Genomic DNA, 23,619 nt, shown 5'->3' with positions numbered 1-23,619 from the left:
TTGTCTATATGTGTAGGTTTGTGGCACGGTAGTGAAAAATAATGAAAAGATCACCTCCTACGCTTTCTTGGACACTCGTCGGGACATTTGCCAGCCGGCCGCTTCTGGGAACACGATCCTCTGTTCCGACTAGTGACGTCCTTGTTTCCATACTCCATGCATTCATCAAACTCCATCTCACTATCATAACTTTCCGATAGTATATGATCGCCCTCTTCAAGGTGATAAACCCAAGCATTGCTACCCTCTCTCACATGATACTTCTCCAGATCGTTTTTGAGAGCAATAGCCATCAAAAGGGCAAAATCTTGGCAATTTCGAAGCATGCTAACGCCCCGAATAAACTCAGGATAAGATCTCATCAGATTCACTGATGCAATAGGGTATTGGTGATATTCCACCTTGCCCTCAGTCGACGTGGACGAATAGTGCGCAAAGAAGTTGATGTATGTGCCGTTCGTGGTAAAGGTTATGATTCCGGCAAAGTCTTTTATGACTTCTACCCCCATGTGGGCGAGAGCTAGATTCCTCATGTAGACGAGCGCTGCTCCATGGCGCGCGCTTACTGCCTCTAGATCATTGACATCGCCGGCTGTAAAATCGCCGGCGAGGTGTGGGTGAACAAGTGAAGCGTGATCGTGAGAGACGCATACGGCGGCCGATAGATACTCGATTTTTACACACGGGTAAGCTTCCATGCTAAAGCCTTGAGCGAATCCGGGACAAGGTTTCTCAATTCCTCGAGAGAAATCTGCGTATTCAGGGAACTCATCGAAGCGCTGGTAGAATGATCTGATGTACTCGGGCTGCTTTGGGAAGTCTTGGAACAATGCCATCATTTCGCACATGATGGCTTGTTTTGTTGTGCACCTGTAAGAATGCATTGTGTAAGACTGCCACTTGTGGATAGGCCAGTCGGGCACATGGCGTGCAGACCTGAGTTTCATTCGCAGCCATCCCAAGTTCTTCGGTGGCCTGGACAAATCCAATGTGAGGACGCCGTTGCGCAGCTGTACAGCCGGATAATCGTTTGAGGGGACGAGATGGTTATCGAAGATCTTGGGAGCAACACTCATGGAGCGGTTTATGTCTTTCAGAATGTCGTTTTCTGCCTGTTGTAGGTCCTCGTTCGCTACTGGGACAAGGATCGTATCATTGTGCTGCTGGTTCCGATTATCTCTCCTGATTTGCTGAAAAAGAGGATACCAAGGCGCGAACCTCTCTGGTCCGTCTTGACTTTCAATTTCCATTGGCGTGGCGGCAATCTGGTTTATCCTTCGGGAGCGTCGTAATAGAAGCTGCGGCTCATCTGGGAAGTTCGCCAAGGCTGTGTTTCGCTGCCTTTCTTTGGGTGGCATGCCTGGCTTTGGATAGAATCTCGTGGTTAAGAATAGCCACCTATGGGCGTCCGCCTTTTATGTATGTAATATTTGAGGCTATTGGAGAGTGACTATGGTGGGATGTACTATGACGAACTATACAGAGAAAATGCGGCATAGAAAAAAAATTATATACCGGAGGTTGAGCAGATTCACATGTTTCTGTTATGTTATATCGGATTCTTCATCTTGTAGTGAATCGCTAGCCCTTGTTCAATGCGGGTTGAAGCTGCATTGTTCGACGACAACAATTGATTATGTCCATACAATTCTGTTGTATGTTGAAAGGTTCTTTCTCATTTAATTGAATGCTCTAAAGACGATACATTCTTTGCGCTACCATAATGGTGAACATATTGAGACAACAAAGGCGGCTGCAGCACAGACAATGACACAGAGGGCCGTCATGAAAGCCAGTAGAGTGACTTGACCTTTTTGAAGATTGTTCCTTTATGGTTCTGTTCAAAGTTACTTGATCTATATAGTTAATTCCTTTTATTTATAAAGGATTCGATGTATCTTTACTGATGTGTTTCATTACATGTGTTCATATTGCCAGCCAGCCGTTTTTCTTTTTTCCCATTTCTTTTGTATATCGCCGACCGTTGTTTCGTATTCCAAGAACAGCCTTGTCGTCTCATGACTGAAACAATATCCATTCTAGTCCAGATTTTCTTTTGGCCAACGTTCAGGCAGGATTCAGGTTTCTACTCAAGTGAATTTGGTTGTCATGTTGCAATGACATGCATGTGGCCGGCGTGGTGATATATCTTGGCCCTCTCAGAACGTCACACAACACACGCACCATGATACTGGATGTATTCAAATTTAATACCGGAGTAAACATTGTATTCCTGCAGTATGCGATTCACTCGCCGAAAATCCGATTACTACACAAACCCACGCACTTGAGCGATTACTATTTGCAAACGGGCTTTGGCGTTTAATTTGTCAACTTGGTCATAGCTTACGAGACTGTGGCCCTTGCTGTAATACAGGGCCCTTACAGCTACAGAGCTTTCACGGCTGCGAAGTCTGTTACATATTTGCTGAGCTCTATAGACTCTCTTGGAACTAGCCGAAGCGTGTCAGTTCCAGCTTCATGCCATTACTCACTCTTTGAAAGCAAGAAATCGTTCAGAATCACGACAAGTAACACGGAAAAGACGCCGGCTACAGTCAGTCCAACCATGCAGGTGTGAATGTGAAATAAGCCTTGCCGCGTAACCTAGGCGTCCGTTGTTCGGCGATTAGGCATTAACTGCTACCTACGCACATGTATGCACGTGCATGAAAGCTGGATCATCAGCGTAACATACCCTTCGTCACTTCGTTTTCGAGACTTATCCAGAACATACAAGACGTGACTTCTTCTTCTCCGCTCATAGATATGCATGATCTTCCATCCACCACGCCACCAACTTTTGCACCACAGTCTGCTCAATCGCAATTTATACCCGAAATGGCTGCTTCTCTGGGACGCACCGACGATGACACATGGGCTCTTGCGTTCAAAATGGCCCAACAGAGGGAGTCCAAGTTAATGCTTGCCTATGAAGAGTATCTACTCTCTCTGCAAGGCGATAACGCAGCCAGTGGAGACATGTCGATCCCCGAAATCATCCAATCAACTGTAAAAAGGACGATAGAAGATGAAGAAAAGAAGAGTTGGCGCGCCTCGCTCTTTGGCGCAGAGTTTGAGGTCAGAATACAAGTTGAGAAGCTAACAAAATTCCTCCTCTGGTCCGAGTCAATCGTCAAGGTTGCTATGAGCAGCCAGCCATACGCAGCGTTAGCATGGTCTGGCGTCTCATTGCTTCTTCCAGTATGTTCATTGGATTCCCATCTCCTATGCTCTTGCTTACCATAGCAGCTCATCACAGGCAATATGAAACAAAAAGAGGCAATGTTAAGGGGCTTCAATTTGATTGGCGATATACAAATGTACTGGCGAATCTGTGAAGAGACAAACCTTCCATCCCTAAACAAATTGTCCTACGAACAGCACTTGGCCAAGTTATATTCCGTCATAGTTGAATACCAGGCTCGAGTATTATGCCATCTTTCTAGACGCCAGCTCTTTCGAGAATGGAACGATATCATTAGCCCTGCCGAATGGGACAAGAAGATACAAGAAATTCAGCGACTAGATGAAGAATGCCGCAATACCCTCCATGTTGCCGACGCAGGTCAAATTGAGAGAGATTGGAAGGAACAGCTGATTGAGATGCAAGAGTCGCGGAGTTTCCTGGATAGAATTCACAATACTCTCCTGGAAAACGGAGCTGAAGTCGAGACGAACTACGAAGATCAGAAAGAGAGAGCCCTTCTCCAAGCTCTCGCGTCCGATTATGAAGGCCACAAAGACTCCATCCCACGGAAGGTGGAAGGAACTTTTGAGTGGTTCTTCGCTGATGAGAAATTTAGCAACTGGCGAAATAGCAACGTCTCTAGTCTTTTCTTGGTCTCTGCCGGCCCAGGATGTGGGAAATCTGTCTTGTCGCGATCGCTGATCGATGAGCGACGATTGTCAACCAATACCACAACATCAGTCATCTGTTATTTCTTTTTCAAGGATGGTGACGATAGCCGAATGTACCCTCACAATGCGCTTTGTGCAATACTTCACCAGCTATTCACTCATGACCCCAGCAGTAGCTTGATTGCACAAGCACTCCCTAGGTATAAGGATTTTGGCGAAGCATTGACTCACAAATTTTCTGAGCTATGGAAGATTCTATTGAGATGCGCCAGTTCATTGAATTCCGGAGAAATCATCTGCGTTATCGATGGCCTGGACGAATGCCATGTGGACAGTAGATGGATATTGATCGAAGAGCTCAAGGAGTTTTATCGGCATCCCCCGGTGTTGTCCTCGAAGCTCAAATTTCTTATAACTAGTCGCCAATTAGGAACTATTGACATGCATTTCGAAAAGCTATCTGGCGCTACCTCGTACTTACGATTCGATGGTGACGACAAGTCTGCAGAGATCGGTCACGATGTCAATTTGATCATCAACTTTATAGTGGACGAAGTTGCACAGAATTTTACAGAAAACGACCGCCGCCTAATTGCTGATCGACTCGAAAGCATGGAGCATCGCACGTATCTCTGGTTATACCTTACACTTGACATTATCAAGAGAATTACGAGCCAATATGGCAAGGGTATTGATGTGGAGGCTGTTCTCGCTAGCCTACCCTCCTCGTTATATGAAGCTTACGAAAACATCCTAGCCAGAAGTAAAAGACATGATTACACTGAAGCTCTGCTACACATCCTCTTGGCAGCAACGCGCCCTCTGACTTTGGCCGAGGCCAACTTCGCCTTGACGCTGGTCACAGCGGAACCGGAACACCGGTTTGAATCCCACGCCACCCTACAAGATGAACTCTGGTCCTTAAATAATGTTAAGGATGACTTGATAAACTTATGTGGGCTCTTTATTACGGTCGATGATGGAAAGCTATATTTTATTCACCAGACAGCTAGAGAGTTTCTTATTCATCCACAAAGGCAGGGGGAATGGCAGGGACGCTTTCACAACATGTCGAAGTCGCACAGCATAATGTCTTCGGTATGCACCAGGTATTTGCTCTTGCCAGATCTCACAAGGGTTTCCGGCATAGGGGCTCGTATCCACCGTCATCCTTTGCTTTTATACGCCGCCAAATCTTGGCCATTGCACTATCGCTCACAGGGAGCCGTCGACGCTACCTCATTCCGGAAAGATGCTTTGGCGCTCTGTTGCGCAGCCGATGTGTGGATATCCATTATTTATCGGTCTTCGCGGACTGATGGATGGAAGAATTGGACGGGTCTTGATCTTGCTAGCAAATTTGGTCTCGACCAAGTAGTCCAAGAGCTCCTGCTTAGGTATACATATTCACCCAAGAGTCTCAGCGCGCCTCTTTATCATGCATCAGCAAATGGGTATAAACAGATTGTTCAGATGATGCTGGATGCCGGCGCTGATGTTGATACACAAGGAATACTTGGCACGCCGCTTCAAGTAGCAGCGTATCACGGACATGGAGAGATTGTCCGGATGCTGCTGGGCAATGGCGCCAGTCTGAGTTTGCACGCATATAGGACCAACACAGCGCTTTGCGAGGCATCAGGTCAAGGACATATGGAGATTGTCAAGATGCTGCTGGACAGCGGTGCTGATGTTAATATGCGAGGAAAAGTTGGTAACACGCCGCTTCGAGCGGCATCAGAAAACGGCCATGGAGAGATTGTCCAGATACTGCTGGGCAACGGCGCAGACGTTGACATGCAGGGAGTGTGGTTGTATGCCGGCACAGCACTTCAAGCAGCGGCAAACCGTGGCCACGAAGAGGTTGTCCAGATACTTCTAAATCATGGTGCTGATGTGAATGCGCGCGGAAGCCTCTGGGGTACGCCGCTTGAAGCAGCATCGAATAATAACCATGCAGAAATTGTTCGGATGCTGCGTGAGAGAGGAGCTGTGTAAAGGGAAATATTAGCTAGCAACCCCAAATCTGTTATTCAGCGTCCAGTGTCTCAGATTTCAAGCGTTTCTCTCGAATAATTCAGGTCTCGAGATTTCAACTAATGGTGTAAATCCGGTCGTCATCTCTCCCATGTCCTTTCATATTCTCTCTCCATCTGTCTACAATGGTGTGCTTCGCTGCCAAGGATTTTCGCTGGCAGTTAGTCACTCCTTAAAGCCAACCAGGAGCCAAAAAAGAAAAAGAAAAAACCTGGAACTTGCAGCTCAGTCAATTAATCCATAACAGCCCATCATTTTTTAGGCTCAGGCCCAATGCTTTTGTGCCAATGCAACCATCCGTGAGCGCGATCAGCACCAACGAATGACAATCGGCCTCTAGCCAGTTATGACGCAATCGACTTTGCAGGCTAGTTACCCAATCCAGCAATCAACGACACCATACAGGCATACAATGTGCTGTGCCTAGGAAAATCATTCGACAATGTTCCAAGGCCATTCATGCATTGTCTAGGCACACGTCGATTGTTTAGGCTCTATACTACTCTACTGTAAGATAGCGTCTATGCGCTGAAATACGAATCAATCACAACAAGCACCGATGATTCGCTTAACGGCGGCTGCCCGTGTTTGGGCAAGCGATGCCGCAGGGACAAACCACGTTTTTTGCCCGAACCGAACCTCCCAATGACGGAAGATGCAAACAAGTCTTTTGGGGGATGAGCATGTCGTATGTCTTGCCGTTTCAAAGGGGTCATGTGTGCCAGGTATGACGATGAAGCCCAAAGTTGGTGTTGCAGATCAACAGTCCTGGGCAGTCGCTGCCCATTCACGAAAGAATAAATCCAGCTGCTCTGTCCCTCCAGACAAGTCCAACAGCCTCTCATCATTCATCCGCTCAGACACATTGGCATCGTCATCTCGCCCCCCCTCCCATCACACTTGACTGCATCTATTAAAGCAGTTCGCCTGCCCACCCAAAGCATTTTGTATAACACATCGCCACCAGGCACGCAGCACCAAGGGAGTTCCTCAGTCAATTCACCAACAATGGCGCTCGATCGCATCGTCAACATCGTCCTGCGGGCCGCAGAGCTCGTCTTCGCTACCATCGTCGCCGGTGTGACGGGCCAGCACCTTCACCAATACCGCCATGCATCGTCCTGGTCTCAGGGCCGTTTCATTTACACCGAGGTGGTGGCGGCCCTGTCCATGTTCTTTGCGCTGATATGGCTCGTACCCTTCTCTTGGTCCTTTGTGCATTGGCCAGTGGATATCATCCTCAGCCTTGCCTGGTGGGCTGCCTTTGGCCTCTTGGTCAACGTAAGTGACACCCATACACTATACATGCACTCTGTCTCCCCTTTCGATCGCATTGATGTTGACTTTTCGTCGTTTAGTTGCTGGGTAACTCTTGTGGCTACATCTTCGACTGGAACAATGTCCACCCCATCAATGGTGACCAGTGTGGCAAGTTCAAGGCCGACATTGCCTTTACCTTCCTTTCAGCTCTTCTTTGGCTCGTTTCCGCCCTGCTCGGCATCTTCTGGGTTCAAAGCCATGAACGCCGTGCTGCCCGAGTCGATGCTGCCCACCGCCAGCACCACCGCCGCTGGTACCGACGAAGCCGCGTCTAAGTGCTATCACGGTGTTAGCATCTGCGAACTGCCATGGGCGGTACACGATCATTCATGATACCCCAAAATACCCTTGATTTAATACCTTCCTTTGTCATTCTTGCCTTGCTTCAAATTGATCTGAAAAGGGGGCTGGTGTCGAGTTGGATGAGAGGAGGGCGTGAGAAAAAAATCGCTTTGGAATAATGTTTTACTGTTTCTGTCCTTCCCATAATACCCGTTTCCCTAATGACTTTATAACGACTATACCCAGCTAAGCTAGTACTTACTTAATTAATATTCTTTTTGTCTTTCTTTACTATTCAAGGTACACATCTGCTTGTTACTGTCGTGCTTATTCTGGTTTACATCTCCTGAAATTAGGAGGATTAATGGCCGATATGGCGCGCCGTCTCTAACCTGATTCTTGTGATATACTGTAAAAGAGAGTTTCAACCAAGTATTCTTGTTGGTAATGAAATTCCAGTTTGTTTTGTGCTATTGTATAATACAGTTTCCGGTATATGCTAGGCTTGAAAACCTTTGGTCCACCGACGCCATAACGTGGAGTTTCGCGCAGCATAAAGCTTCTATCCAAAGGAGCCCCCAGTGTAGATCTTCCCGTCAACGTCACCTCCGCAAACTTGCTGAGCCACAGGCAACATTCCACCAATCCAACAGGTTTAATTCATACTTCTCAAAACCAAGTCTTGTGCTCCAGCCTCAAAGTGATCCTCACCAGCCACAGCTAAACGGATGATGCAACGATGATTGTTGCAAAGCCGCCACTTCTTTGAGCTCCACCAACACAGCTTCGCCCCACCAATGCGTCATCGATAACTCAATCCAACCTCAAGACATTCTTTGCATCACCATCACATCGTCCAACCCGCAAGCAAAATCGTAAGCTAACTTGCTTTCGTGCATTACCTGACAAGCTTGAGTTACCTAAGCCTGTCAAGTTTACCTAAGTCGAATGATCTCCAGGGAAAAAAGCGGGCATTCGATGCGGCGCAAACACTCCGGATGGAGAGGTTTCTGACATCTGGGGCCGCTCCAACGTCACCACACCCCAGATATGACGGGTTGGATATGGAGATGCGAACGGGCGTTACCTCATACCTGTGCAGAAGAGGAGCGATGAGATCTGTGGCTGATCTGGTAAGTTGGTAAGGTTACGAAGTAAGAGTATCCCGTAGACAGATCGGGAAAGCTTCAGAGTTGAGCGCCATCGGTAGAGGTTACCGTGTGAGCCACAATGTCATCATAGCCAGCGATCAGTTGTTTGCAGGATGGTCGTTCAGATGAGAACTATATAGTTATGATGTTCCTCCGTACTTTCCGTCCTTCCATCAGATCATTCTATCATCTTACTTCAACAATCACACTACAAAACTTACACACTTACACTTTACACATCTTCAAAATACCATCACCATGTCTTCTCTCATCAACAAGGTCAAGGAAAAGCTGCACTCCGACAACAAGACGGAGCAGCCCGAAGGCACTCATGGACCCCACAGCTCTCGAACTGCCAACGCCGCCGACCCTCGCGTCGACTCTGACCGCGATCACCGCGAGAACCTAGGCCGTCATGATGGCTCTTACACCACTGGCGGAGACAACTACTCTTATGGTGGTGATACCACCACCTCCTCAGGCATGACTGGCACTGGTGGAACTTTCGACTCCAGCAAGGGCTCTACCGGCTTTGGGTCTACTGCCGCCACCGGCCCTGCCTCCAAGACTGCCGGCATGCACAGCTCCAACATGGCCAACAAGGCCGACCCAAGAGTAGACTCTGATCTTGACGCCAGCCGCAACATGGGCATGCGTTCTAGCGGTGCCACTGCTGGAGATACATATGGAAGCACCAACACACAATCCGAAACCACTGGCTTTGGCACCAGCACCGGCCCTGCCCCCAACACTGCTGGAACTCACAAGTCCGACATGCTGAACAAGGCCGACCCAAGAGTCGACTCTGACCTCGACGGCAGCCGCAACATGGGCCTCAAGTCCCACGGCGCTACCTACGATGCTCCCAGCGGCAACACTGGCATGACTGGTTCTTCCGGAACCGCAATGGGCTCTGGAATGGGTAGCGGCATGGGCACTGATACCCTCACCGGCAGCGGCGCAACTGGCACCTACGGCTCATCGGGCCGTGATACCTATGGCTCAACTGGCACTGATACCTTGGGCTCATCTGGCCGTGATACCTATAGCTCAACTGGCACTGGTACCTTGGGCTCATCTGGCCGTGATACTTACGGCTCAACTGGCACCGATACCTTGGGCTCGTCTGGCACCGGTGCCTATGGTTCAACTGGAACTGGTACTGATACCTACGGCTCGACTGGCACCCACGGCTCATCCGGCCTGGGCAGCACGGGACACCACACCAAGGACACCACTAGCAGTGCATTCGGTGCTGGCACCGGCAGTGTCGGTGGAAGTTTTGGAAACGCACGCAACACTGGCCCAGCTCCCAACACAGCAGGCCCCCATAAGTCTGATATGATGAACAAGGCCGACCCCCGCGTGGACAGCGACCTCGACAACAGCAAGACCTTTATGGGCGATAAGACCTATTCCCAGTCGTGAGTGGGGTAGAATTCCCTGCCCCGAGGAAAGCCAACCTTTCGACTTGCTAATCAAATGGCTTCCCCAGGGACAGGACGACGGCCAAGGATCCCACAGATGCTGCTCAGGTGCCGCCTTCAGTCTTGCGGAAGCACATTGGCGAGCCCACCATTGAGCATGATAATGCCAATTATGACCGCGTGCGGCGGCACAGCGTCTCTCACCAGGAACAGCATCGTGGTTTGTAATCGGCCGCAGGGAACTTTCGTTTGATGGCTCATTGGATATCCAGTCTGTAACATTAAGTGTATTTTTAGCGTCAGGTCAATGAAATGAAATGAAATTGGAACCTAAAGAAAAAGCAAACATGTGAACGCGTATTCGTAGCTCTCGTCGTCTAATTCCACTGCTCCAGCGTGCGCGTGACTTGCGGCCGCAGACTCAGTCCAAGCTGCCATGGGTCCCAGGCGGGGAGAGTGCAATATCCCGCCTCTCTCAGCCCTTCGTATCTCGTCTCGTAGTTGTTCAAGGACCCCGTTCCTTTTGTTGCTCCGCACGAGAATCCGATCAAAAGAGACAGGTCAGATATGCACAGACAACGCTCGGAGCATCGTCCACGCGTAATTGGGCACGTCGTACGAGGTTGCTGAGCATACAATTGGCAGAGCGCCATACGCGACACAGAGCCAATCGCGGCTGGAAAGCAATCTGGATTTGATCATCTATCAGACAGCCACGCCGGTGCGGCTGACTTGAGCGAGGTAGCATTGGAGCAAGGGATGCATCGGAAGCGGGTATATCGGCGAGGAGCTGAAGAGCGCAGAGCTGTCTGTCTCAGTCGGGAGATTTTTGGGGAGATTTGGGAGGGGACGGAAACCGGGTTTCCGGGTGAAAAGCTGGAGGGAGGGCAAAGGACGGAGTGTAGGCAGTCGAGTGTGTGTTGAGATGGTTGGATGGTACGAAGTTGAGATTGAGATTAAGATTGAGATGAAGGTTACAGTACAGCTGAAGGGTTCAATAAACTGCAGTGGAGAGTGTGAGTGGTGCTATTGACAGTGTACTCGTAGGCACTACAGGCAGCAATCTCACTGAATCCATCAGGTACAGCGTGACATTGAGCGGCACAGCAGCGCCCAGGCCGCCCACAGCACAATTGAACCTCAGGTACTCCGTACATTGTAAACCCCCACTCCATCCCCCAAAAACACCCCGCCAAGCTCTCAGCACTCAAGATCGGCTTCACTTCATCTCTTCTCCCCATCTTTGTCTCTTCCCCTGCTCGGGCCCGGAGATCGTTTGCAGCCTCCACCAAGCTTCATCCGGCCGCAGCCCGAGATTCTCCTTTGCCTGCATCTCCGAAATACGCAAACAAGCAACTTGGCTGTACAGTAGACGACATCTCGCTGCAATATCCGGGAATCCATCTGCCGCAAAGCTGTTCGCAATTTCGCCATGATTCCGCCATAGCATAGCCCTCACCAAGTCTCAACTTACCAATACCTTATCCAAAAATATGCCCACTTCAGCCTCGTCCATACCCCAGGCGCTCTGGGCCGCTCAGGTCCCCTTGCACATCACTCACCGGTCCGCGCCCTCTACACCCTTCATCACAAGCGTCCCACGCTTCAGCTACCTGTCGCTTCTGCTGCCGCGCCTGTCGGCCTTCTTCGACGCGCCCTGCTCCAGCTTTCACTTTGAGGATGTGCAGCTAAGGAACCTGGCGGTGGGGTTGCTGGCCGACCTGTACGCGCCTAGCCTGCCGTGGCGGCTGGTGGTGGACGATGGGGTTGCATGGGATATTGGCGATACTTTTCTGAATAGCGTCAAGGAGGTGAGCCTTTAACCCCATTCATTCATCCGGTCCCCTTCTTTTCGGTTCCTCCCTCTTCCTTGTGTTTGCTCTTTGCTGCAGGTACATGCTGTACTGCCCCTCCTCTCCCCCATGCACACATCCACAGTCCCCCCCTCACACCGGCTCTGGAGACAAGACAGGTCATGCTCATGCTGCAGTCAGGCCGACTTTGTTCGCTACGGCAACGCCAATCAGATCATGAAGATGTCCAAGGAACACACCACTCAGCTCTGGAACTCAGTCATTGACAATGACTACGCTGCGTTTTCCAAGATACACACACGCCTGCTCAATGCTCCAGCCACCCTCAAGCACGCCCCCATGCGGGTGTACATCCCCTCAACCCCCCCTGATGCAGGCGGTGATGGTTCCCCCTCTGCTCCCGCAGCCGGTGAAGCTGGATCTTTCAGGATCGTCCAATCCTTGGTCCCTGTCATGACACCAGACCGCAAGCCAAAGCTGCTGGGGCAGGCTCTCAAGGATTTGATGCCCACGCTGTTTCCCAGCAGTCGAGACCCTGTGCTGGCGAGCGTGGTGCTTCACGGAGTGTCCGCTCCTTTTGACGCCCCCTTGGGAGAAATGATGAGGGAGGCTGCATATCCTGATGGGTGGCTTTGCTTTGTGGTTGTTGTTTAATTTGTCACTAGGAAGTTGTTGTTACACAGCAATAAGTTATATTGCCGGAGCGGCGTCCGGGATGGGCTAGCGACTTGGATCTTTTTTTTCCCAATTATAGACAGCACTGAGTTTGGTTATTTACATTTATTCATTTCTCTAGCATGTGTTTGGACTTTCATATATACAAGTCAAGCAGGTCTAGGTGAACGTAATCTCCTTGCCCATGAGGCTTCTATATGCGTTCTCAATAGCCTTCCTCTTCCTCTGCTTTACTTGCTCATCCACGCCAGCCTCTTCGTCTTCGTCTGCGTCCTCTGGACCGGGAATTTGCGGCATCCATGCTTGTATCTGTCCATCCAAATGGGCACTGTAAATAGCTCCGATCGAGTTGCCACCTCCCATGGCCGGTCCAATTTGTCCATTGCCACCCCCTGTACTACGCCATGCAATGTTTGTAATGCGGTTCCGCCCCATTTCGCTGCCTCGAGGACCCGTAGAGAGCGCTGAGCCGGGGCTTCGAAGACGACTGACCACAGTTCCGTCGTGAAGGTCCAGTAGGAGGATTTCTTGCTCGTTCGGCCAGACCAGAAGCTGGTGACCCGTGGAGAGGCCTGACGGAGTGACCAGGAAACTTGCAGTTTTAGCGTGCTGGTTCTGCACGATAGACCCAAAGCTGGCAAGCGTGTTTGCTCCTGTATCGGTATCCCAAACTCTGATGCGGCGGTCAAGCCCAGCCGACACAATGTACCTCCCATCATCGGTCCATTGCAGCCCGTTGACAGCGTCGTCGTGGGCCTGGGCTGAGACACGAAAATGCGGCATGCTGCCCCAGTCGGACCCAGACGCCGTGGCGTGCTGGAAACGATGCACAATGCCCAGAGAATCTTCCTGATCGAGCTGTGCTATAACGCCACCAGCCCGCCGAATGTCCCATATGCGGGCCTTGCCGTCTGCGTGGCCACTGACGAGAATGTGTTCATGGCGAGGACTCCACGCCGTGCTGAGAACAGGACCGCCGTGGGCAACGAGGGCCTGGACAGCGGATCCCGACTTGAGGTCTACGAGCCGGACATTGGAGTGCTGGGTGGCGCACGAGATAAGCAGGTGACCTGCTATTGGGCTGGAGGCGTGTGAATATACGGTGGCGTTGAGGTCAAACTCGGCAGACAAGGCTGCTCGCGAAGTGGCCCACAGCTTGAGTGTCTTGTCGTAGGAGCTAGAGAGGAAGGCATCTGGGTCGAAGGGGTAGAAGGCCAGATGCGTGATGCCGTGGCTATGGCCACCGCTTCTAGGACCGCCCGTAGACCGAGTAATAGACGCTACGGGTCGAAATGTGCGAGTCTCGTATGGGCTGGGTGAGCTCTCTAGGTCCCAGAGCTTGATAGACCCGTCCGCACCACCAGACAGCAGGATACGGCCGTCAAACTTCTCAAGGGCAAGACTGCTCACCCCTGCGCCATGAGCTCGAAGCCTGTGCGGCCGGTCCTCCAGCTCGGTCTGCTGATCATTGTTGGACAGGGTAGCTTCACCGTTGAAGCGGTGTTGAGGTGCTGGTTCGAAGGAACGCAGAAGCTGAGATGCTACGATCTGGGTGAAGTCGCGAGAAGGCAGATCACCCACTTCGCGGGCCAGCAGACGAGACTGCATTCATCTGAGGGTCTTCGTCAACCGTCCAGGTAGAGTGTTAAGATAGATACTGTCTCCTAGAGTTATACGGCAACTACGTAGCTAATAGCAGCACTGTTGCGTTGAGAAGCGTGAAGTCGATATTGAGTCAAAACGCATGGAGCACATGTCACAAGTTGCGTGGGTGATGTCACCAGCTGGGCGGTCAGCGACTAACCCCACATGCCATTGGTGCTAGTACCGGTCCACGCGCAAACTTTCTTTTGACGATAATCTTTTTATTTTCATCTTATCAACGACGCTTCAACTGCCGCCAACAACGGCTGCTCTTTTCTCTTCATTGACCCGGCCGGTCTATTTACAGCTGCCATGGTCTGCTCGACACGGCCTAGTTGTCTTTTTGCGCCACTTTGGAACCCGTGAGTGAAGGACGGGGGGCAAGGGATCGTCCCGACTAGGTGCACATCAAAAAGCACAGGCCAAGGGTGAGGTGAGAAAGGACGGAAAAATCCTTCCACGGAGGACAAAGAAAACCATGGACTCTACAGATGAATACATGCAGTCATCTGCTCCCAGAGCTGCCGACATCGGGGATTCGCCGCTGTTGCCGCAGCCCTCCCAGGGCAGCCGTCGCCAGGGTCAGCGCATGCTGGCTACCGTATACGACGCTGTTGCAGGTAAGCTAAAGGGATCCGAAATGAGCCTCTCCCGGCAGTTTGGAAATCACCGTCACGTGAAGTTGACCGTATGCAAGGAAGGGTCACCTATGATGGAGTGTTGCGAGATGAGGGCCAAGACCAGAGGAACTTTCGGCCTGGGATCGTCGACCAACGATCGGCCCGAGACGGCTTCAAGCTTGCGCCAGATGATGTCTTGTTTCGCCGCAAGGACGCTCCGGAACGCTATGCAGAGCATGACATCTACCGCGCGCACGATTGGGAGCTGCCCAACGGCGGGCAGGGCGTCTTGCCACAGAGCGATCTTCTCAAGGCCATTCACGAATATTCATCCGAATTTTATGGAGCCTTGAACCGCAACCAACGAGTGTTCGAGAATGGACGTAATTTGGACGAGCGTAGCATGGATGAGACGGCGCTGTTGGCCCTGGGTATCCTGCTGGAGGAGGCGGGGCGAGAGGTTCTAGGTCGACGAGGGCATCTTGTCTTCACTGAAGGCAGCACCCAGGATAATTATGACGACGGCAGCGGTGAGCAGGAGTGGCAAGGAGGCAATGCGGCGCAGGACTCTGGCGGTGATTCTGTGGTGGGCCATGAAGACTCCAGGCCCCGACAGCCGGGGCGGAAACGAAGAAAGCTTGCGAAAGCAGATGACGACTGATTGTAACGTTGGCTCGGTATTGCCATGATGAGATTGTCGCTCTACAGGGAATATATCATCAAAAATCTTGCTTTTCAGCGCAAATAAGAGCCATCCCTTTATCCGAAGTCGGTTCTCGCTGAGGGGAAGCCAACTGTCAAAGTACCGAAACAAGTCCGTATTTTCGAAGATGCACATGGCCCGTTGCCTCATCCAGTCAGTCAAGCGATGGAAGCGATGCTACTGTTGGGTGAAGACCAACGCAGAAAATGACAAATTATGCCCAGAACACCAAAACAGCTCTCACTGCCGATGTGATGAGATTGTGTTGCTCAAAAGGACCCCAGGGTAAACTGTTGGCTCCATCGCGAGAAGAATCTAGAAAATTACTATATGATGGATCACACTCTACAGAGCACCTCAGTGGCTCGTCTAATTATATTATACACATATTAATTATAGCTGGACGAATTCATTTGAATAGGCGTACCCAGCGCAACGGGGGCTAAATGATGATGGAACCAGTTTATTTACCTTATTGAAATCTACACAATCTACAGCATTAGGACTACCACAGACGTATTATGGCATTCCCATCCAGTGAAGCAGCATTTCGGCAAAATTGTGTCGTATTTGCAATGAGGATCTGCCGCTGGAAATGCCCATCAGGAGTGGTTGTTGGTTGTCCCAAGTGATGGAGCCTTGAAATGTTACATTATATGTGGAACTAGATTGCCAGCCGAGTACAAATACGGTGTACAGCACGGGTCAGTACCTAAAACGTACCGCTTTGCGAGTACTCACAAAGACCTGACGAAGCAGTAAAGGGGAAAAGATTTGATGTATGTACAATAATAGAATCACGCGTATTTCTCGTGGTCCAAGAAGTAGGTAGGTGGGCAGCTCCGTAATTATCTTGGCGTCTAGCTTCAGGTTACACACTCATTATCTGACATGTGCTTGTATATCCCACAGGTATCTAACGAAAGAGCACCACACGTTTCTCTTTAGTATGGACATCGTTTTTCTTCGGTATTCCAAATACATCTTAGGCATCATCTACCGAGCCCCGGGACGAAGCGCAAGACCAAGTCGAAACCCCCAAAGTGGACTGACTTTAGGTTGCAACTAACACCTCATGCGAGCTGGCACGTCCCGTTCCCAACCACGAGGGTGCAGCCAGGAAAAAAAAGAAAGAAAAAAAAGGCCCCCAAGACTCAACGGGAACCGAAAGGATCTGCTTCAAAGTGCGCATGTGGCTTGGTTTTTTTTTTTTTTTTTCTTTTTTTCCTTTTTCCTTTTACATTAGCAAAGGCATGTGACGTGCCAAATAAACGAGCCGTCCCGTCTGCCGTCCTTGTCCAGTGGTTTCCCGTGAGGCTGGCTGGACTGGCCCCAAAACAATGCGGCCTGGGCCTCAAGAAAAAAGCAAATGACGGGATAGAATGCGGCAAATGATCGACATGCGTCACGAGCTTGCGGCCCAATGCGCTTGCCGTGATGATCTCTTTGCCCAAAAAGCAAATAAAAAATCAAGAAAAGAGAAGAGAAGAGAAAACTATACTACTACAACATGACGCAAAACCACAACCAACAGTGAGTATACTTGAGAGAAAGACTCGTCGGGGTGTAAAAGCTCCGTAAACTCCCTGCACGCACACCCTCGCGAAGAACTGCCCGGTTGGGTCTGGGGATTGATAACTGTATCTACCTCCTCCGTAGTATACACACCCCCAAAAGATGAAAAAACAATGAATCGATAATGGCTGGCCCGCCTGCCTGCATGCAGACCGAATGCACGATGGCGAGGCTAATCACGCGGCCATGCTTCTTATGTGGGTAAAAGCCTTGTCGTTGACCGAGTTCTGTGTGGGAGTCACTTCACCGCACTTGGATGTAACACAGCCAGAACATCGCGCGTGTCATGGGTTACTGTAGTAGCATCCTCACACTTGTACTTGTACTTGTTCTTGTAGTTTACAGCTTCAAGGCGAATGAATCGAGATAAGAAGAGGAAAGAAGAAGAGCAAATCGGCTGCCCTAAGCAAAAGTGCTTGATAATACGGCATTCGCCGTCTTTCTCCACACAGCCAAAAGAAGAGCCATATGCCCAAATCCAGCGTCACGCGTGCTCACAGATCTGCGCTCTGAGCCAAGTATAGTAGACCGAGACCAACATCATCAAAAATAAGGCGTACGCAAGAAGAGAGAGAGGGATAGAAGAGAAAGAAAAATATCTCACAACGCCAAAACCAGTCATATCTCGAAAGGGAACGCTATGCCCGGCCAAGGGGACGGATCAGTAACCGTTTCCGTTTTGTTGGTCGCTCGCTGTCAAATCTCACCTCGCATTTGCCCCACGCTCTCTCTCTCTCTCTCACCCCCAGAGCATGCTCGTGAACTTCTCACCTCCAAACCAGACATCATCACAGAATAGCTAAAATGGAGTGGCGGGAAAAGAATAGAAAAAAGCATCCAATATCAATATACTACATGCGTCAAGCGAGAATTACAAGTATTCGCTGCAGCCTGATTTCGAAACTCACATCATACCACAACACCAAACTGGCGCTCTCCGTTATTTATCGGCCAACTTTGTCAAGGTGTGGCAGCCCAAGGATACGCTCGACTAGGGTCGTAGTCCTTCTTAGTCCCAAGCCACTTAGAACCATCAAACTCAACCGTTTTGTCCGTGGATTTCCGTGGGTTTTAACGGGTCGAATACATACTACTTTCCAAAGGTACCCGAATAGCCGTTTGTGCTGTGCTCGGAACAGTAACTTTGCCAAAACACTAAACCAGCCCATCTTCTTCTCATCTCATTTTTTGCTTCGTTTTTCGGTCATCGTTTTTTTTTTTTCTTTTTTTTTTGTCTTCATCCCTCCCCCTCCCCGGTCCCCTTCTATCCGCTCCACTAAGATAACTTAGGCTGTACTTGTATACTCCGAAGGAGCACATAGAGCTATCCAATTGCTCCGAACCAGCTCCAGGACCTGGTCCGTTCCGTACCCGGTTCTTGTTTTTTGGTATCCCAACCTTTTCTCCACACCAAAAGGTTAAGAGTAATTTCGTCTTTCTGGGTATATGACAGGGAAGCCTGAAAGAATCTTCTTTTTCGACATGGATCTTTGACTTCCATTCGCAGTAAAGTCTTCATCGACAAAAGCAGAAATTCGTCAATCTGACATTAAGCTCGCTCCAACTAGCCGTCTATTCCGTAGATTGAGCCGTAATTTAACACAAAACAAATCAAACCCGGCAAATTTTTGAACAACAAGGCAAGTTACCAGAGAAGAAAGCCGAGAGCGGTTGGCCCCTACGTAGCCTAGAGACAAAAAAAAATGATATCGTTCACATCTGTACTCGTACAAGTGCATGTCAGCAAGAGAGCACCTTGTTTCTCCCTTGTACAGACACTGCCCTGTCACATTCGGGTGATTTTGTACTAACCCATCAACCAACAGCATATCTAGGATGTCCCTTGAAAGAAAGCTTACGACTGCGGTGGACAAAGACAGTGAACTTGTTCGGTTTCGGGTTTGGTTTGCCGAGGGAATCACTCCATATCCTAGATGAAACAGAGAGGCGGCAGAGAGCTGCCTTCGGGTATACTCATGCACTCCGAGAGGCGTCGAGAGGCGTAAAGGAAATCTCTTTTGTACGCCGTCATGCGTATACTGCTCGGTCTTCTACTTCGTACGTACCTCGGTAGTATATCGACAGGTAGGAGGTAGATACCCTCGTCAACTAATCGACACGCTTTCGAATTCGGGGTTCTACCTTGTTGAATGAACCCTAGCCCGTTGGATGGTCCAGAATCTTGGCAGAAGATGCATCTCCCGCCCCGTCATGACCACATTCAGCCCTTGGCCGGCGACAGTCCCTTCTTTTCATCAACCTCCTTCTTCTAAGAGGTGTTTTCCGCGCGGAGAGACCGGTGTATACTTGCCGTGCTCGCATACGTAGATCGTCCACGTGCCCTACGGCAGAGATGGAGCCATGCAAAACGTGGGAAGTGCATAGTAGGATCTCAACCTGCTGGTTTCGCACGCTGGGGTCAGATTAGGGTCATTCCTTCATGATACGTGACACTCGTTCGGTAAGCCAAAGAGGCTGGGGGCACCTAAACTCCGTACGGCAATCCAGCCTTTTAAATTAAAGGCTCCGATTTACATGCCGTGACCGAGAGGAACCGTACAAGTTTGGCGTAGAATGGAAGCATCTACCCCAACCTCAGTAAGCGGAACCTGTCACTCAATACGGAGTACAGATCGGCAACAAACCATTAGCTGTTGGCTGTCACGCCCCGTGTCCATGTTGTCAAACCAAGAGCTAGAGCCCGTGCGCTACATACACGACGCACGGAAGATGGTCGTGTAAAGGCATGGGGGGACGTCAGTCAATCTGCTGAGACGTTTCACCCTCTCAAAGAGAACCAGCTGCAGTCGGACGCTATGCTTGTTCTCACCGACCGACAAACTTGGCAATGAGCATCCCACGTTCAAGTCACTCCTTCTCCGGGCTCCCGCGGGCTGCTCCAACTAGATAAAGTTGAAGTCTTTCACGTGCCGATGTGCGTGTGGCCGTAGCGCGTGGCTCTATTGGATGCCAAAACCAACGTCGTGTCGTCGTCGAAGCATCCATCTACGTCTGATGACGAGATCGAAGCAGTGTACCCCCATGCCGAGTCGCCAGAAACCCACTGGACAAACTCTATAAGCGACATGGCAAGGGAGGCGGTTCGCCAGACATTGCCATACTGTCAGTACTAGCCAATACCGTGGCAGTAGCCGCGAGTGCTGACGATTTCGTATCCGCGGCGCGGTCGTGGCGGCTAGTTCACAATGTAATCATAGAGATAGACAAATAGCCCAGGTAATGTCGTCTTGAGCTAAGCAACCCAATACGATGCTGGGCAAAAGAGCTAGCCCCCACTTACGCGGCGGAAACCTTGATACCAAGCCTCCAAAACGCGGAGAGGAAGAAAGAAGAAACAGAAGAGAGAAGAGAAAAGAGTAATGAGAAGGGAGTCCATATGCCTTGTCCATTCTCTTCTCTTCTCCCCTTCGCTTTCGGCAGAATCCTGCTATCAGCTGTCAAATATGACATATGGCGCTTACACGGGCGAAACTGTCACTTTGTAAGGATAAGAGACGCTACCTGACAAGCATGCCAACAGGGTCAAAGACTTCGTGATGCCGCTAGCGCACCCAGCCGTATTCTGTCGAGATGCAAATTTAAAATTTGAGTCTTTTTGCAGTTGATGGCTTCGACAACAGCTGACATGTCACATTCTCCTAATCTCTGGACCCTAGCATATTTTCCGACAAGCACCAATCCAGTGTGAAGGAGGTGACATTGCGGGAAACCATGACCTCCTCGTTACGACAGAGACAAGAGAGACGACAGGATGGGTTCGGATGCGAGGTTCATCCCCCATGAAAGGATTCGGCCGACCCAAGCCCGTGTCCTTGGAGCTGCGCGATTTGACTTGGCGATGTTGCTAACGGCGCCGTCGCCATGCTACCCTGGGCTGAGCAGCCAGCCGATTCGTTTGCTTTGGCCCCCACGAGCTCTTTGGCGATCAACCCCTCGTTCAATTGCTCCTCCTGTTCTCTCGCTTGACCGTTAGGAGAAGCAGAAAGTAGGAGCTAAAGACGAACGTATCAGCAAACACAAAGAGAGGGGAAAAAAGAAAAAAACCTCAACTGTGGGGAGCTGAGGAGGGGGTGTTGGACAACTGCGAAAACCGCCTCTTAGAAAGACATTTTGTCACGCTTGACAGATCGAATCTCGTACTCAATGTCTATCTCGAACAAGTTGTGATTGGGGAGGAGTGGGGGGAAGCACAGAGATTAAGTTGACAGAGTGTTATTGGTAGGACCAAAGTTACCGGCCAAGCGCGGTACAGAACGGAAAAGTACCGACTTGTACCAGTGCTGCTGCTATTATGTAATGCTTGATGGCGAGCTGCCAGTTGATGGCGTCTTACGCTTGACGTCTACTTGGAAAGACCCCATCACGGACCCTTTGACAAGTTTTCTTTTGCTCTTTTTTTCTGGGTCTCTCATCGTCCATCAAGTGCTAAAATCTAGTCTGAGCCGTTTTCTCCCACTATCTCGTAGTCAGCAGGAACGGCACGAGCCTCGTGTTAGCGCTGGATCCAACAGCAACTTTGGTGCCTCTAATGAAGCTGCAGACGTCACAGAGACAATATGGGGATCGGGCCCGGAGCGCCTCGCTGCCGCTGCCGTGGCGCGTCGATTCGATGGCGCCTTATTTACGAAACAGAAGAAAAAAGGTCGGGTGGTTAATACTTGGCTCCAATGCTAATCTCTCGCTCATTTTAGCCGTATGCACGCCGGCGAGACAGACTCGTACTGTACAGTACAGTACGGTCCAATGCTGGACAACTGGGCTAACTCCAAGTGTAATACGGCTCTACGGTACGGGACGATATATGCATGATTACAAACATCGAATGGGCTTGCCAGATTACACCGGCTAATGAGCAAAATGCTGGCCAACCAGCCACAGCTGTTCAGCCCGTGGGGAAGATGGACTCAGACCGGCTGCACGTCGAGTTGCCATGCAGGAACCTGGTGAGCCAATTTTGAATGGACAGCCCTGGTGATAAGATACATGGCGACCAAAATGCGGTAAAGCAGAACGGCCTTGTACCTGGTACGAGCGCCGCTTCGCTTCGTACGAGTGCATTTACATGCATCTTTGTTGCCCGCCACAAAAAGCATTGAGTCGGTCAGCTCAGCTGCATCTCAAGGGCCTCATCTCTGACCTTGCATCGCACAATCTAAACAGCAAGGGAAGGTCCTCCGTGCATACATACTGCGTACAATACAGCACATCCTAGGACCAAAAAACAAAAAGAGATATACCCGAAGGGATTCATTGTGGACAACTGAATCATGCAGCAATTTTTTTTTTTCCCGAACCGCCCTGCTGGGTGAGACAAGACGGCCCATGCCAGGCGCAGCAATGAGGAAAAAGGAACAATAAAGAGACAACTGTAACACAAGAATCCTGCGCGCAACCGCACCGAAAAAAGCAAAAGCAAGACATTTCTTACAAGTCATCATGCATGAGACCTGTCAAATTCTTGTTGTCCTTTTCTATCTTTGCTTTTTCTGGAGAGGGATTTCAAAAAGGCAAGCACAGCGAGCGAGAATACTACCTCTCGGCTTTCGAAGAAGCGCAACCAAGGCGCCCTCGGAGTGATCTCCGAAGGGGACGTCCAGAAGTCCTGCCTCTCACATGAGCGGCCGGCTCTGCGCGAGATTGGATCGTCGATTATTTTTTATTTTTTATTTTTCTTTTCTTCCTCGGGGCGGACCAGGGGGTGGTCCAAGGGACATGGGGCCAAGTCTCGCTGGTATCCATGCTCGGGAAATGATGCGGTGAGTAAAGTGAGCCGTTTGGGTTGTAGGGCCATGTACTCGTACAAAGGGAAATGCGGTGCGCACGGGGTACTGAGTACATGGCACTAGCAGCTCTGCAAAAAGAAAAGAAGGTGAATTTTGGCACTAAAATCAAGGAAAGTAGAGCGAAGTTGGGGCTAAGGGAGTGCAGCTCTGGATTGTGGTCTGCATGTACGGAGTACTCGTGTTGCTAGCGGTGTTCACTCACTCCTTCTGAAGGCAAAGGCCGAAAAAAAGAAAAAAAAAAAAAAAAAAAAAAAAGTAACATGACATTGAAAAGACGGCAGCAAGGGGGTACAACGGCCACGCTGCGACATTCCGGGACATTTTGCGGGAGAGTAAGACCTGGAGACGGCTGGGCTGGGCATCACTTGATCTGGACAGACAGAACTCGGCCAAGTACCTGTCCCTCGTTGGCTACTCCCGCAGATACTTTCATGCCAACCTCCCACCACGCAGCTTAGCCTGTAAGAAGCGAAACTCAATGATGAACCCGGCCCCGTACCTGTACCTGTACCTAGATAGGTACCTTACCAATACTCGTACTCACCTCGTGCGTCCGTCTCTGCCCGCGTGCAAAAAGGGAGCTCGAGGCGGTCAGGTGAAATTCCATCTGCGCCCAAAACTACCTAGGCAGCATTTCGAGCAGTACGAGCATGTATTACTCAAAAGTCGCGAGAGAAAAGAATGGGAATATGCTGGAGCTCCGCTG

At 50.3% G+C, this 23,619-nt stretch overlaps 9 protein-coding genes across 9 annotated transcripts; 6 read left to right on the top strand and 3 right to left on the bottom strand.

Moving 5' to 3' along the window:
- Positions 1-50: 50 nt before the first annotated feature.
- V8C40DRAFT_282679 (uncharacterized protein) lies at positions 51-1,358 on the bottom strand (the record flags this gene model as incomplete). Its single annotated transcript, XM_083221827.1, has 1 exon — positions 51-1,358. The coding sequence occupies one exon, from the start codon at positions 1,356-1,358 to the stop codon at positions 51-53; it is 1,308 nt and encodes a 435-aa protein (XP_083078250.1).
- Positions 1,359-2,841: 1,483 nt separating this feature from the next.
- Positions 2,842-5,859, top strand: V8C40DRAFT_261883 (uncharacterized protein; the record flags this gene model as incomplete). Its single annotated transcript, XM_083219309.1, has 2 exons — positions 2,842-3,204; positions 3,253-5,859. 2 exons carry the CDS (start codon positions 2,842-2,844, stop codon positions 5,857-5,859), a joined length of 2,970 nt encoding a protein of 989 aa, XP_083078249.1.
- A 430-nt stretch (positions 5,860-6,289) lies between these two features.
- Positions 6,290-7,848, top strand: V8C40DRAFT_233939 (MARVEL domain-containing protein). The gene is made up of 2 exons (XM_083213485.1): positions 6,290-7,179; positions 7,257-7,848. The coding sequence occupies exons 1-2, from the start codon at positions 6,907-6,909 to the stop codon at positions 7,491-7,493; spliced, it is 510 nt and encodes a 169-aa protein (XP_083078248.1). The 5' UTR covers positions 6,290-6,906; the 3' UTR covers positions 7,494-7,848.
- V8C40DRAFT_233937 (uncharacterized protein) lies at positions 7,625-8,461 on the top strand. The gene has a single exon (XM_083213484.1). The coding sequence runs from the start codon at positions 7,948-7,950 to the stop codon at positions 8,230-8,232; it is 285 nt and encodes a 94-aa protein (XP_083078247.1). The 5' UTR covers positions 7,625-7,947; the 3' UTR covers positions 8,233-8,461.
- V8C40DRAFT_233934 (uncharacterized protein) lies at positions 8,325-10,407 on the top strand. Its single transcript, XM_083213483.1, has 2 exons — positions 8,325-10,075; positions 10,147-10,407. Exons 1-2 carry the CDS (start codon positions 8,910-8,912, stop codon positions 10,304-10,306), a joined length of 1,326 nt encoding a protein of 441 aa, XP_083078246.1. The 5' UTR covers positions 8,325-8,909; the 3' UTR covers positions 10,307-10,407.
- Positions 10,408-11,300: 893 nt separating this feature from the next.
- On the top strand, positions 11,301-12,881 carry V8C40DRAFT_233927 (autophagy protein 5). Its single transcript, XM_083213482.1, has 2 exons — positions 11,301-11,889; positions 12,073-12,881. The coding sequence occupies exons 1-2, from the start codon at positions 11,572-11,574 to the stop codon at positions 12,544-12,546; spliced, it is 792 nt and encodes a 263-aa protein (XP_083078245.1). The 5' UTR covers positions 11,301-11,571; the 3' UTR covers positions 12,547-12,881.
- V8C40DRAFT_233925 (WD40-repeat-containing domain protein) lies at positions 12,654-14,296 on the bottom strand. The gene has a single exon (XM_083213481.1). The coding sequence runs from the start codon at positions 14,173-14,175 to the stop codon at positions 12,727-12,729; it is 1,449 nt and encodes a 482-aa protein (XP_083078244.1). The 5' UTR covers positions 14,176-14,296; the 3' UTR covers positions 12,654-12,726.
- Positions 14,297-14,442: 146 nt separating this feature from the next.
- Positions 14,443-16,044, top strand: V8C40DRAFT_233923 (uncharacterized protein). The gene is made up of 2 exons (XM_083213480.1): positions 14,443-14,831; positions 14,909-16,044. The coding sequence occupies exons 1-2, from the start codon at positions 14,690-14,692 to the stop codon at positions 15,490-15,492; spliced, it is 726 nt and encodes a 241-aa protein (XP_083078243.1). The 5' UTR covers positions 14,443-14,689; the 3' UTR covers positions 15,493-16,044.
- A 6,115-nt stretch (positions 16,045-22,159) lies between these two features.
- On the bottom strand, positions 22,160-22,839 carry V8C40DRAFT_233915 (uncharacterized protein). Its single transcript, XM_083213479.1, has one exon. It carries the CDS (start codon positions 22,566-22,568, stop codon positions 22,257-22,259), a length of 312 nt encoding a protein of 103 aa, XP_083078242.1. The 5' UTR covers positions 22,569-22,839; the 3' UTR covers positions 22,160-22,256.
- Positions 22,840-23,619: the final 780 nt, after the last annotated feature.

The sequence above is a fragment of the Trichoderma camerunense genome, assembly GCF_050948025.1.
Source record: "Trichoderma camerunense strain CBS 138272 chromosome Unknown V8C40scaffold_2, whole genome shotgun sequence".
NCBI lineage: Eukaryota > Fungi > Ascomycota > Sordariomycetes > Hypocreales > Hypocreaceae > Trichoderma > Trichoderma camerunense.
This window is presented reverse-complemented; position numbering and strand designations above follow the sequence as displayed.

Coding starts and splice junctions, on each gene's coding strand:
- V8C40DRAFT_233939 (XM_083213485.1), top strand. CDS start 6,907: ATGGCGCTCGATCGCATCGTCAACATCGTCCTGCGGGCCGCAGAGCTC. Junction 7,180..7,256: donor CCTTTGGCCTCTTGGTCAAC/GTAAGTGACACC, acceptor TTCGTCGTTTAG/TTGCTGGGTAACTCTTGTGG.
- V8C40DRAFT_233937 (XM_083213484.1), top strand. CDS start 7,948: ATGAAATTCCAGTTTGTTTTGTGCTATTGTATAATACAGTTTCCGGTA.
- V8C40DRAFT_233934 (XM_083213483.1), top strand. CDS start 8,910: ATGTCTTCTCTCATCAACAAGGTCAAGGAAAAGCTGCACTCCGACAAC. Junction 10,076..10,146: donor GATAAGACCTATTCCCAGTC/GTGAGTGGGGTA, acceptor TGGCTTCCCCAG/GGACAGGACGACGGCCAAGG.
- V8C40DRAFT_233927 (XM_083213482.1), top strand. CDS start 11,572: ATGCCCACTTCAGCCTCGTCCATACCCCAGGCGCTCTGGGCCGCTCAG. Junction 11,890..12,072: donor TTCTGAATAGCGTCAAGGAG/GTGAGCCTTTAA, acceptor TGCTGCAGTCAG/GCCGACTTTGTTCGCTACGG.
- V8C40DRAFT_233925 (XM_083213481.1), bottom strand. CDS start 14,175: ATGCAGTCTCGTCTGCTGGCCCGCGAAGTGGGTGATCTGCCTTCTCGC.
- V8C40DRAFT_233923 (XM_083213480.1), top strand. CDS start 14,690: ATGGACTCTACAGATGAATACATGCAGTCATCTGCTCCCAGAGCTGCC. Junction 14,832..14,908: donor CGTATACGACGCTGTTGCAG/GTAAGCTAAAGG, acceptor ACCGTATGCAAG/GAAGGGTCACCTATGATGGA.
- V8C40DRAFT_233915 (XM_083213479.1), bottom strand. CDS start 22,568: ATGATGACTTGTAAGAAATGTCTTGCTTTTGCTTTTTTCGGTGCGGTT.